General features: G+C 38.5%; 1 protein-coding gene across 1 annotated transcript in view; it reads right to left on the bottom strand.

Moving 5' to 3' along the window:
• UBN2 (ubinuclein 2) overlaps positions 1–13,604 on the bottom strand; it is a 77,093-nt gene that overhangs the window by 21,905 nt on the left and 41,584 nt on the right. Inside the window, exons 8-11 of the mRNA XM_023764817.1 lie at positions 10,766–10,836; positions 5,860–5,989; positions 1,135–1,253; positions 423–536 (exon numbers count right to left, since the gene is read on the bottom strand). Of these exons, the coding sequence (XP_023620585.1) occupies positions 423–536; positions 1,135–1,253; positions 5,860–5,989; positions 10,766–10,836 (434 nt within the window). The remainder of the gene's footprint in view (positions 1–422; positions 537–1,134; positions 1,254–5,859; positions 5,990–10,765; positions 10,837–13,604) is intronic.

Here is a 13,604-nt window from a genome sequence, read left to right as displayed (position 1 = left end):
TATTATTCATTGCACTATAGCCAAATCCCCACATGAAACAATTTCCTTTGATACCTTTAATCTAGGCACCAAAGACTGAAAGAGATAGTCCCTACAACTAAACCCTTACTTGGGGTACCAAACTGCTGATAAGCAAAATGACTGACAACACAAGTATACTGAGTCCTTTACCTTCTGAAACCAGTACATGGCTTACTCGATAACTGAATAATTAGCTTTAAAAAATCATTATATAAAAATAAAAGTTATAGCATTCTAAAAATAATAGGACCATGTCAACCTTCTCGTGAATAAATTTTTTCTATATACTTATCTTTGGTTGTTCCCAATCTAGTCTCCGACTTATTGTAGATTCTTTTTATGAAAACCTTACATCTCCATTATCTACTTAGTTACAAGTGAAGGCTTTGGTTACATCTTACCTAATGGTGTCATCCCAGTGGAATTTCTTTCTTGGTCCTATGACACGTTTCCCTGGTTTCTCATCATCATCTTCCTCGGATCCATTTTTTTCTCGTTCTTCATCTGTTTGCAACCTAAAAATAAAAAACATTTTATAAAGCAGAGTTTTAACTCAACATTGCATATAATAATACACTCCCTAGAAACTTGTTGAATTGCTTCATTGGATGTTAATTTAAAAGACAAGGTAAATAGGGAATCTACCATTCTACGTAATACTTTGAATTTCATTTGGGGTTATAAAGTCATTTGGTAAATAAGGTCTTCAAACTATAATATAAAGGCATGAATACTTATTTTTTAGTTCAGAATATATTTGTGTCCAATCTCAGACAGTCAAGTTGGTCAACATGTGAAATGTCTGACCAGTAGTGTCAACTCTTGCTTTGACCACACCCATACAATAAATCAACAGACCTTTCACCTTTGAAATCAAAGCAATTAAGTGGGAAGTGAAGTGTCATTTAGAATATATTTATTAGGTAAGTTTTAAATATTTTGATAAAAACCCACCTATTGGTATAATACCCACATATAGTACAAAAACCCACATATACAATTTTAGAGGTAAATGTATATGTCTACTTGGTGGTAAAGTCTACTTAACACCAACCCTTAACATCTAAAAATATTTATCAAACAAAACCCAGTTCAAATAGAATAAGTACATACTTGGCACACTTAGCTTGACTACGAGCCTGGCAGTCCTCCTGGTATTTAAATAGCTGTTGAGGCATGACATTGCTAACAGCCAGTTTCAGTTTTTGCAGAGGTTCTCTTAAACGATCATCCTAAGAAAAAAATAAAGTTTTTTCAAACATATTTACAAAACTTAATTTGTAAGCAGGTCCTGAAATGATGAACATTTATTCTTTTAGACATTAATTATAAATATGAAATGTTTAAATAATTAAGTACAGACATTGGTTTTACAATACTGACTTTTCATAATGCACATTGGATATAAAATTAGTATGACCATACTTCCCATGTAGCCAAGGAGAGTCTGTTTTTGCCTATTGCCCTAGCATAATTATTAATAATGCTCCTTTACGTTCCTAGAAATGCCTCATGTTTGGCTGACAAATTACATGAATACTTTAACTGTAATACAAATGATCAAATAGAGAACAAAATCTACACTGTGCAGACCACTACTGGATAATCTCATTATGATGGGGAACAAGTACCACAAGGAGAGAAACTGCTTCCGAACACTGCAACACATGATACAGCGTGGAAGACTACCAACAGGATGTTGGTTGACATCCTGTTCTCTCATTTATTGTTAGTAATTGTGACTTATGTTGCAAGCAAAAATGCAAGGTAAAGACCAAAATGAAAAAGGAAACTGGAAAACTCTTATTCACATGGGTTCAGAGCAAAAAGCAAGTAAATTTGTATCTGCCAGCTTTAATTAACCAATTAAATTATTTTCATCTTGCAAATAACAATATATGTAATTATTAAAACACATTTTTATTACTGTCATAGGTGCAGAAATATTATACAACTTTGCTTTTCTTCACTGACACAACTATTTTTAAAATGTGATTTCTGGTAAGGAGAGGATTTTTAGGAATGCAGTTACCATGTTATGGCAGGTATATTTTACAAATTAAAACATTTTATTTTATCAATAAACATTTATCTTATTAATAAAACCAAACTCAAATATTATTACTAATAAGCATTTACCTCTTTCAGGCATGCCAATGAATATTATTGCAACATCAAAGTGTCTGCTATAAAATCCCATTTTTTGAAATGTGAACATCCAGTGTATCACATGGTTCCTGGGTGATAGTGTTCACACAGCAGTAAAACTGTATGGAGGCACACTCTCCCCTTTCTTCCCTCTCAGGCCTTCATCTTCTAAACTCTATGGGACCCCACAAGACTTGCAACCAGGGAAGCAATAGTCAGCAGCATCTCATCTTGGGCTAACCCCCTGAACCTGTCTCCAAGGCCCCTTTTCTCTGACTTTCCAGAGAACCAGAGCAGCCCCGCCTAGAGTCTCTCTTGTTGCTTCTTCTATCATAAGTCCTTCCTTGTTTCACTTTAATAAACATACCCTCAAAATAAAATTAAAAAAACTGTATGGAGTTCCATCACAGGTAAAGACAGATAAATTTGAATTGCATAATGTTGAGTGTAAAAAGGCAAGCTGCAAAACAAAATAGACAATATGACTCAATTTATATGAAGCTCAAAAACATGTAAAACCAAACAATTTAATGCTTATGTTTACAAACATGTGTGATAAAAATCATATAAAGAAAAGCAAAGGTAAGATAAATACCTTCCTTCCTTAGTCAGTAAATCTATACTAACCGGTCATCTTCCAGACAACCTTCTGGACAAAGCCACAGTGGTGGGGGCCGAGGCAGAGCTGGTTAGGGGTGATGAGGACGGCAGGGGAGAGCAGTTGGGGGTGGTGAGGCCGGCAGGGGAGGGCAGTTGGGGGCTATCAGGCTGGCAGGCAGAGGTGGTTAGGGGCGATCAGGCAGGCAAGCAGGCGAGCGGTTAGGAGCCAGTTGTCCCGGATTGCGAAAGGGATCCCAGATTGGAAAGGATGCAGGGCGGGCTGAGGGACCCTCCCGCCCTGTGCACGAATTTTGTGCACTGGGCCTCTAGCATTAAATAACTTCAAATACCAAACCTGAAATGTCCCTTACAAAATATTTTACAATATGCAAAAAATTGTCATCCTACTTCTAATTATTATTTTTATTAATAAGGAGCTAGGCATAGACACAAATTCTGAGACCTTAGATAAATTTCACTTGTTCATTAACTGCTTTGAATTGAGAAAGAACTATAGTTTCTCAATTCAAAGAAGTATTTTATTAACAGAAGCTAAGTACCTACAGTAAAGAATTCCATGTCTGCCTGGCTGGGTGTGGCTCAGCGGTTGAGCATTGACCCAGGAACCAAGAGGTCACTGGTTCGATTCCCAGTCAGGGCATATGCCCGGGTTGTGGGCTTGATCCCAGTAGAGGCGGGTGTGCAAGAAGCAGCCAATCGATGATTTTCTCTCATCATTGATGTTTCTACCTTTCTACCTCTCCCTTCCTCTCTAAAATCAATAAAAGTATATACTAAAAAAAAAAAAATAATTCTATGTCTGTCAGATCAGACCTAATACAGTGAGCCAGACATATGTATTCTCCCATTAGCACCATGATAGACCTTGGATAGCCATATTGTGCTGTGTGACTCCTACCCCCAACCAGAAAAGTTTAGGTTGACCCAAAATATTAACATCAGATTGTCTGACCTAGGAATTTGGATTGGGATGAGTGAACTGAGTCAGTCTCTGTGTGTGGCTTTTCTGTGTAATGTAAAACCTTGAGAATCAAGTAATCTTATTTGCAGATGTACTTAACAGGATAAAAATGAGATGTGGGGAGAGAGGTAGAAAAAGAGTTAATCCAAATGATCAGTTCCCATTCTTCCTGGCTGCATTCTTTTTTTTAAAAAATATATTTTATTGATTTTTTTACAGAGAGAAAGGGAGAGGGATAGAGAGTTGGAAACATCGATGAGAGATAAGCATCGATCAGCTGCCTCCTGCACATCTACTGGGGATGTGCCTGCAACCAAGGTACATGCCCTTGACAGGAATCGAACCTGGGACCTTTCAGTCCGCAGGCCGACACTCTATCTACTGAGCCAAACCGGTTAGGGCCTGGCTGCATTCCTGCCCTTAGTTCCATGAAAAACCTTTATTCATAGAAAAAATGTCCTTGTTTGTCTTAAACTACATTCAAGTTATTTTCTGTTACTTGTAAGTTATAAATATTTTTTAACTATAGAGGCAAAAAATCATTAAGTGAAAAGTAATCAGGACAATAAAGGCATGAAAAACCATTTTATATGAAGTGAAGAAGGAGACATAATAAATGCTTTCAAAAACATGAAAGCGATGAAGTGGACAAATGATTAGATTTGTGGATGAATTCAAAGGTAGAATTAGGACCAACAGCTTAGAAAGCACCTGGGTTTGGCACAAAGCATGGAAGAACTTTCTGATATTATCCTATACTAGAGGCCCGAAGCACGAAAATTCGTGCAAGAGTAGGCCTTCCTTCCCCCAGCTGCTAACACCGGCTTCCGTCCAGCACCTGGGACCTGGACTGGCTTCCCTGTGTCCCCGGCTTTGTCAGGAAGGACGTCTGGAATGACATCCGGTCTAATTAGCATATTACTCTTTCATTATTATAGACTAGAGGCCTGGTGCACAAAATTTGTGCACAGAGGGGTGGGTCCCCTCAGCCCAGCCTGCACCCTCTCCAATCTGGGACCCCTCGGGGGATGTCCAACTGATCCCTGGGATCGGGCCTAAACTGCAGTCTGACATCCCTCTCACAATCTGGGACCCCTGGCTCCTAACTGCTCATCCGCCTGACTGCCTGATCGCCCTTAATTGCCCCCCCTGCCAGCCTGGTCACCCCTAACTGCCCCTCCCACTGGCCTGGTTGCCCCTAACTACCCCCCTTCCCCCCGGCGGCCTGGTCACCCCCAACTGTCCCCCCTGCTGGCCTGGTCGCCCCACGCAGCCTGCTGTTCAGCTGTTTGGTCGTCCCTCACTAACTCCCCTGCCTGCCTTGTCACCCCACGCAGCCTGTTATTCAGTAGTCCATCTGATTGTTTCAGTTGTGACAGCCCCTGGCTTTTTATATATTGGGATAGTATAAGCCCAGTGACTGAACGGCAGAACGACCAGAACGACCGCTCGACCAGTCGCTATGATGCACACTGACCACCAGGGGGCAGATGCTCAACGTAGGAGCTGCCCACTGGTGGTCAGTGTGCTCCCACAGTGGGAGCGCTGCTCAGCTAACCGGGATGAGCACCGCTCCCACAGCGGCCGATCCCCGCATCCACGCCCCCCACCAGTGCACGAATCCCGTGCACCGGGCCTCTAGTAATGAAATAAGTTTCTGACCATGAGAGCATTCATCTTCGACAATCACTTAGTGGGGTTGCAGTTGAGGAGAATCTAGCAAAATATGGATAATTAGACTAGATAATTTTTAATTTTACATGCAACCCTGTGATTCTTTCCATTGGTCTGCATAATATCTGTAGAGATCCATTTCTGGGGTAAGAAAATTGAATTATAAATATGTCAGTTTATTTGCTGAAGGCAAAGTTGTGTTAGCTGTGCAATAGGTTAATTTACTAGTCCAAGAATCTATGCCTTAGAAAATATTATTTCTCACCTAAACCTATCAATTATTGAAAAGTAATTTTTTTCAGGGGATCCAATGTGCCATTAATATTCATACAACGTGACTATAAAGCAATTAATATGCAAAATCCCCCAAAAGAAACCAGTCTCTTTACAGGTTATAAACCTCCCAATGTAGGTATCATTGTTTCTCCTCTTACCTGGACGTTAAGATGTAGCTTCTTTAGACGCTTTACCAGTGTTTCTTTATTGCATGGCACAAACGCTTCAAGATGGGCGTAGACACCACTGCGAATGACGGGGCCTAGTTCCTGCAGCTGTAACTCAATGCTGACCAAAAACAACAAATAAATAGTAAAGAATATCTTTCAGGTAGCAACAGCCAAGCAAGGAGGCAAAGGAAGTGACTCTTTTCTCATTTTACATTTCCTAGACTGTATTTTTCAAGGAAAAGTAATTAATAGTGATGCTATAGAAAATTTCGATGAGCTTAGTTTCAGAGAACTTATATAATCTCAAACAAGCTGGCAAATAATATTTTTCATGGCTGCAACCAAGTCTACATTTTTGGGTAAAGCAAAGGAACTCCATTATTAACCAAAAGTTCCTTTTCTCAAAGAGATATCATACGCCCTTCAACCCTTACAATTACTATACTAGTGAGTCACATATGAGTTCTTAGAGTACTTTTTCCTTAGTTGTTTGAAAATTTCAGATTCAAAAGAGGTAAAACTTTTCTGGCTGCACATACAGACTGTTTCATCCATCTTTGATTACTTTATTGGGCCTGTATTACAAGCTAGGTATTTAACAGCCTGTTTGCACAATGAAATCGTTTAACAATGCATTTCTCAGAATGTACCCCCATTCTTTTTTTTTAAATATATTTTATTGATTTTTTACAGAGAGGAAGGGAGAGGGCTAGAGAGTTAGAAACATCGATGAGAGAGAAACATCGATCAGCTGCCTCCTGCACACCCCCTACTGGGTATATGCCCACAACCAAGGTACATGCCCTTGACTGGAATCGAACCTGGGACCCTTGAGTCTGCAGGCCAATGCTCTATCCGCTGAGCCAAACCGGTTAGAGCCTTTTTTTTTTTTTTTAATAAATATGTATTTCATTGATTTTTTTTACAGCAAGGAAGGGAGAGGGATAGAGAGTTAGAAACATCGATCAGCTGCCTCCCGCACAGCCCCTACTGGGGATGTGCCCGCAACCAAGGCACATGTCCCCAAATGGAATCGAACCTGGGACCCTTCAGTCCGCAGGCCGACACTCCATCCACTGAGCCAAACCGGTTAGGGCTGTACCCCCATTCTTAAGCAGTGTATTTAAGCACACATCTCTCACAGATCTACTTTAATATTTTTTTCCTAAGAATTCCAATCTTCTAAGGCTCCAGAAGTAGCCAACTAAAAACACTTGGCACCCAAAGTGTGATTTTCAGTTATTTTTACATTTATTTCACAGAGAAACAAAGTTCTCTTGAAGTGGTGAACTTTCTTGAGCCCTGCCTCCTACTTTCTACCAGGCTCCTTTTCCTTCTTTAAGTGAAATCTATCCAAAGGCAGATTTCTATGCATGAAAGTTACTATGAATGGGCCTTGAACCTGATAACAAATTATGAGCATGAGATCACTACAGGTTCTAAATGAATGAAAATATACTGGGACCATCTGCTATTAAAGGCACTAGAGAACAAATATTGGGTTCTGTTGAGTAAATAGGCTGGAAACTCACTTTTATATCCCTGTCTACACAAAACTCTCCTTTGTCTCTGGAGAAGTTTCAAAGAAATGAAACATGGAAATCTGTAGTGGAAGCAATAGCCATCTTTGTAAACAAGATTCTCCTACTGAGGAATATTTAGTGATAACTATGGTATCATCCTTTCTACACAGAATTCTAGAAATACAGTCATTTTCCCAAAGGTGATATATGGCACATCTTCCTACCATGTAAACTTCCTCTTTCTAAAAAAATCATTCTTAATAAATTTAAAACACTAATAATAAGAAAAACTCAGTCCAAATGAATTCTGGAATCTACTGAATTTCCTGGAGTTTCCTCAAGTATTCCAGATATCCTACCAATATTGTCCAAATAATACAACCACTGAAAACTAACTGAAGAAAGCTTAGGGAACAATAACCCAAATTCAAAATCCCAAATATCTCTTTACCTTAAAGCAAAAATTCAAAAGCCTGTTGATGTGCTAACTAATACTAGACAAGAGGTGTGTTCATCCCTCTTCTCCCTGAATAACTACTTAATTCAGGTGGGCTGGTTCTAGGGTTACCTAAAGAAGACTTGGTATGGAACAGGTTAGAAGTATGTTTGAAAAACTGTTTGGGATTCCTCCAATTGCAAAGCAGCCCCTCAAAAGAGTAAGGAAAAGCTGTGGCTTGTGACCAACCCTTTCACTTTGCTAACCTTCAATTCAAAGAAAGAGAAACATACAGACAGGCAGACCAATTGGTAAGCCCATTTATATTGAGACTAGAGGTCCGGTGCACGAATTCGTGCATGGGTGGGGTCTGGCCGGCCTGCCCGGATTGGGTCGATCAGGCCAGCTAGCCGGGGGAGGGGCCTTAGGCAGTTGGCTGGCCGGCCCTGCCTCCTGGTTGAACTCCTAGTCAAGGGAACAATTTGCATATTAGCCTTTTATTATATAGGATTCACATCACACTCACAAGCTCCTTAAAGGAGCATCTAACAATGAAGGAAGACAGATCTCACTGCCAAATATCCAATAGGATTGGTAGTACCTGCCTAAAGCATTTGTTGAGCAGAATTGTCAGGCTGAATTAGAATAATAGGCAAAGAATCAAGATTTTATTAGCAATGTCAGCTTGAAGTAAAGAAGGAAATAGGGGATGAAATCAAGCCAGCATGTTGTTAATTTGTTGATCCAGGTCAAATTCATTAGGCTAAAAGTAAAAGGGTACTCTATTCCAACAAACTCATCTCTTTTTCTCTCCAGCCATGGTGAAGAGGAAGCAATGGTGAGGCAGAGCCAATACACCTGAGTAACTTCATGGGAATAACTAAACCAAATAATCATCTACCATATGTCCCTAGAAGATCAATTCAGTCCAGAGAAATAAGGGATTTTGGGTCAGGAAAGTGGACAAAGAGGCCAGGGTGGTATAATAAACTTACTAAAAGAGAAAAAAATTCAACTAAACACTCTGACTTGTAGAATTGGAGGCACACTTTCTATGAAATAAAAAATAGATGGGCCCTGGCCCAGTAGCTCAGTTGGTTGGAGCATCATTCCAATACACCAAAGTTGCAGGTTCCATCCCTGGTTAGGGCACATACAAGAATCAACCAATGAGTGCATGAATGGGTGGAACAACAAATCAATCAATCAATCTCTCTCTCTCTCTCTCTCAAAATTAATAAATTTTTTAAAAATTTAAGTAGATTGGCTCCAAAAACCTAGAGGATTTGTTTTAGAATAGACATGAGAGGAACTGACAGAGAAGTCAGTTAATGGAATGCTGCTATTCCGCTTATTTGAGATGTTATTTCCCAAGGATGGTCTTTTGATTCTCTCAGGGGAGCTATACTAGTAGCTGTTCCCTTACAGAAAAGTAAAATAAAAAAGAATTGTCTCCGTCTCAGGAAAAGGACCTGATCTAGTAAACTTAGGGCTTTCAAATGGAAAGAAAAAGAAGAGCTAGGCAGATCCCTGATTATGGAATCTGGGACAGCTCTGATGAGAAATGTTATATTGTTTATTGAATCTGGGGTTTTACGGGAGCTAGGTAAAAGGAGCTGGTGCCAACAGGAAGCATTTGCCTTGCTTTCAGGCAAACAGAAACAACTTGAAAAGCCCTGGATTAAATAAAGAAGAACAGGAACAAAATTTCACCATATTAGAAGTAGCATACTAGGTTGTATGTTTCATGAAATCCATGGTACTTAAAAGTTTTAGTACTACAGCATAAGAGAATGCAATTCATTAAAATAGTTATCAGAACCAACAAACCAATTCATCCTTTATATCTTGAGAAACTATCTTCATTATATATTTAAAAGAGAAATGATAGTATTAAAAACATTGCTTTTTTGTTTCTTTCTAAATGATGCTACTGAACTACCAACACATTATTTTCATCAGAGAAGTAAATTTTGCTGCTTTCCCCAGAATCATTTGTTTGTTTGTTTTTGGCACAGTTCTGCTTGCAGTCAATTAGATATCCAATTTCCAATGGTCAAAATTTATAAGCCAATAGGTTTATATCTTATGAGATCACAATATTAGAATCTGCAGCTTTATTAGTATCAAACTGTGAGAGTGAAAATGATCACTACTTTAAATATAACCTATATCATATATCAGCCTTCACCCTCTCCTCCTAAATCTAACTTCTGTCTTTTCCACATTGGACTCAATCCTATCCCACAATCATCATTTCTTAATTAAACCATACTTTCCACTTGGCTTTAAGAGTTCATAATGTATTTTTCCAAAGTCTGAAAAGTAGACAGAAAATTATACCAAATTTAATATAAACAGAGCTATCACAGAATGTTTTATATAAGTTGGTAAAATATACATATAAACCTAGAGTACTATTCAATCTGTACAGTGGTCACTTGCTCTGGCAGTTATAATATTAGAAGCTTTGATTATCATAGGGGTCCAAAAGAACCAATACATGCAGAAGCATAATTTTGCTGAGAAACAAATGTTTATCATACAAATGTTCATCATACATACTGGGAGGCTGAAAGGGAAGAGCTAATGTATGAGACTAGCCAGGCACTCAGTATTTGCATTTCAAAAGCCTACTATATACCTTTTATCTTTTAAAATGTGTTTGTATTAATTTTAGAGAGAGAAGAAGGAAGAGGGGAGAAGAAGAGAAAGGAACATCGATCAGCTGTGCCCACTGCCGCCTCCCCCACCCCCCATGCACCTGACTGGGGATTGAGCCCTAACCGGAATCAAACCAGTGACCTTTCGGTTCACTGGACGATGACTAACTAACTTAGCCACACCGGCCAGGGCGAGGTCTACTATATTTTTAAATAAATTCTTAAAGTTTAAATAATTTTTAAGGATTTTAATCAAAGAAGAAAATACTTACTCCAGAAGAATATTATTCATATCCTGTGTAAAGAATTTTTTCCTTCCTTCTTCATCAAAAAGTTTGGCAGCCTAGAGAAACATAAGATTGACAACATAACCCTTAAGAAACACATTATTTGCTTCCATATTTATTTACTAAAGAATCAGCTCTTTGAGGATGGGGTTATAATTTTTTTCACTTTGTATTCTTAATACCCAATTTCGTACCTGGCATAAGGAGGCAATTAAAGAGTGCTGAAACTATTTTAGTATACACACCATTCTTTCTGACTATGTCTGTATTTCATTTTTTTCAATCTACCTAAATTCACAAAATTTCCATATAAGATTTATTTAGTGTTTTGGTTGTCTTGTGTATTTTATTAATTTTTAAAAAAAATTTTTTTAAATATATTTTATTGATTTTTAAAAAAATATATTTTATTGATTTTTTACACAGAGGAAGGGAGAGGGATAGAGAGTTAGAAACATTGATGAGAGAGAAACACCGATCAGCTGCTTCCTGCACACCCCCTACTGGGGATGTGCCCGCAACCAAGGTACATGGAATCGAACCCGGGACCCTTCAGTCCGCAGGCTGACGCTCTAGTCCAGGGGTCCTCAAACTTTTTAAGCAGGGGGCCAGTTCACTGTCCCTCAGACCGTTGGAGGGCCAGACTATAGTTTTAAAAAAAACTACGAACAAATTCCTATGCACACTGCACATATCTTATTTTGAAGTAAAAAAACAAAACGGGAACAAATACAATATTTGTATTTGCATGTGGCCCGCGGGCCATAGTTTGAGGACCCCTGCTCTATCCACTGCGCCAAACCGGTCAGGGCTTGTTAATTTTTGCTATGGTCTCCAAGATAACAGAAAGCAGATGTCCCACTTTCTACAGACATTATTGTTTACAATGTGTATCATATTCTACACTTTATACCCATTACCTTGTTAAATACTCATAACTGGTGAAACTGGTATTAAACCCTCATTTTACAAACAAGGGACCAAAATCTTAAATAGGTTATACAATATGCCCCCAAATCACACGGCTACTAAGTGGTGGACCTAGGACTCAGACCAGAAGCGTTCTAACTTCTCCTCTGTAACACTGCCACCCTTGGTTCTACCTAATTACATACTAACAAAGAAAACATTAGCCTAGGTATAAGCAAAAATTAATTCAATGAGCTTAAGGATAATATTTTCATCATTATGTTTGTCACCTTAACCAGCCTGACAAGAAACAAAGAGTGTACAAACCAAGACAATCTACCATAAGCAAATTTTACTGGGGAAATTACAAAGAACAGTTTATCTTGATTTCCATGAGATGTAAAAAATCAAGCCTGATCCAATAATCCGATATAGTCACATGCTGATTCTGTCAATCTACCAAGCATCTGACAATTTTACATGCAGTAAATAGAAGAATAAAATTTCTGAGATGTATCTCAGCACTTCTTAGAAAGGATGCAGACTGGTATATGTAGGGAGTAGAAATACAGGAAGAAAGCCAGAATGAAAACTAAACTTCAAGAAAGAGAAACAAAAATGTCAAGAGGCTGAACACTGGAAGAATGTTTCAAAGCGAGAAAAGAGCAACAAGAACAAACTCCTCATCAGACAAACACAAGGATGAATTCTCATCTCCTGAAGAAAAAAAACCATCTTGTATTTCAAAGAAAAAATATGGAGAATTCATAGACATCAGTAAATAAAACGAATCTTCTTACTCCTGGTATGACTATTACAGAGAAAAATTACAGTTTTTGATATCTGAAATATGACAGTTTTACAAGATTGAAACACATTCATTACTAAGCAGTTTTGTTTATTAAATGAGAATGAATTGCATATAACACAGCAGAGGAAGTGCAAACTATGGAGCTTGATGGTCCTGCCTTTAAATCTTCACTTTGAAATATGTCTCAGCCACTTAAAAATCACATGGCCATGGCCAAATCACTTAACCTTTTGAATCTTGGAATACTACCTACCCCATGATTGTTTGAGGGTTAGACTGACTATATAGTATGTAAAGTACACTAAATCCAGTCAGGGCACGGTCTCCTCAATGGTAAAAGGTGCCTTGTGACTGTGGGACACTGTACACTCAATACACAGTACAGGCATTTGCTAAATAAACAATAGCAATTATTATCAATTACATGTTGGAAAACCTGGATCACATCATCAGCACTTTTTAAAACCTATAAAGCATCTAGGGGTGGGGCAACATGGGAATAACAAAAAGGATATACTTTGGAATCTGGACAACCTGTTTTTAAGTTCTGGCTCCACCACTTACTAGTTGGACTTGACCAAGCTATTTAACCTATCACTTAAGTTTCTCAACCACAAAAAGAAAACAATACGCCCTAGCCAGTTTAGTTCAGTGGATAGAGCATCGGCCTGTGGAACACAGGGTCCCCAGGTTGGATTTTGGTCAAGGGCATGTACCTTGGTTGCAGGCTCCTTCCCAGCCTGGGCCCTGGTTGGGCTCGTGCAAGAGGCAACCAATCGATGTGTTTCTCGCACATCGATGTTTCTCTCTCTCTTTCCCTCTCTTTTGCACTCTCCCTAAAAATCAATGAAAATATCCTTGGTTGAAGATTAACAACAACAACAAAAAAACAAAAAGAAAAGAAAAAGAAAACAATACCTATACTTGATACTTGGAGTAGTTGAGAAGATTAAATAAACAAACTTTTAGATGAACAAAACTGTAGATTATACTGTGTCTTTCGTTACATGCTTAATTTCCCCTATGTTAACTAATATGCCAAATGAGAGGACAAATTCAGTAAACAGAAAAACTTGTCCGTATTTATATAGACATCTTTAGTGC

The sequence above is a fragment of the Myotis lucifugus genome, unplaced genomic scaffold (genome assembly GCF_000147115.1).
Source record: "Myotis lucifugus unplaced genomic scaffold, Myoluc2.0 scaffold_351, whole genome shotgun sequence".
Lineage (NCBI taxonomy): Eukaryota > Metazoa > Chordata > Mammalia > Chiroptera > Vespertilionidae > Myotis > Myotis lucifugus.
Note: the sequence above shows the minus strand (reverse complement) of the source record. Positions and strands in the feature narration are given on the sequence as shown.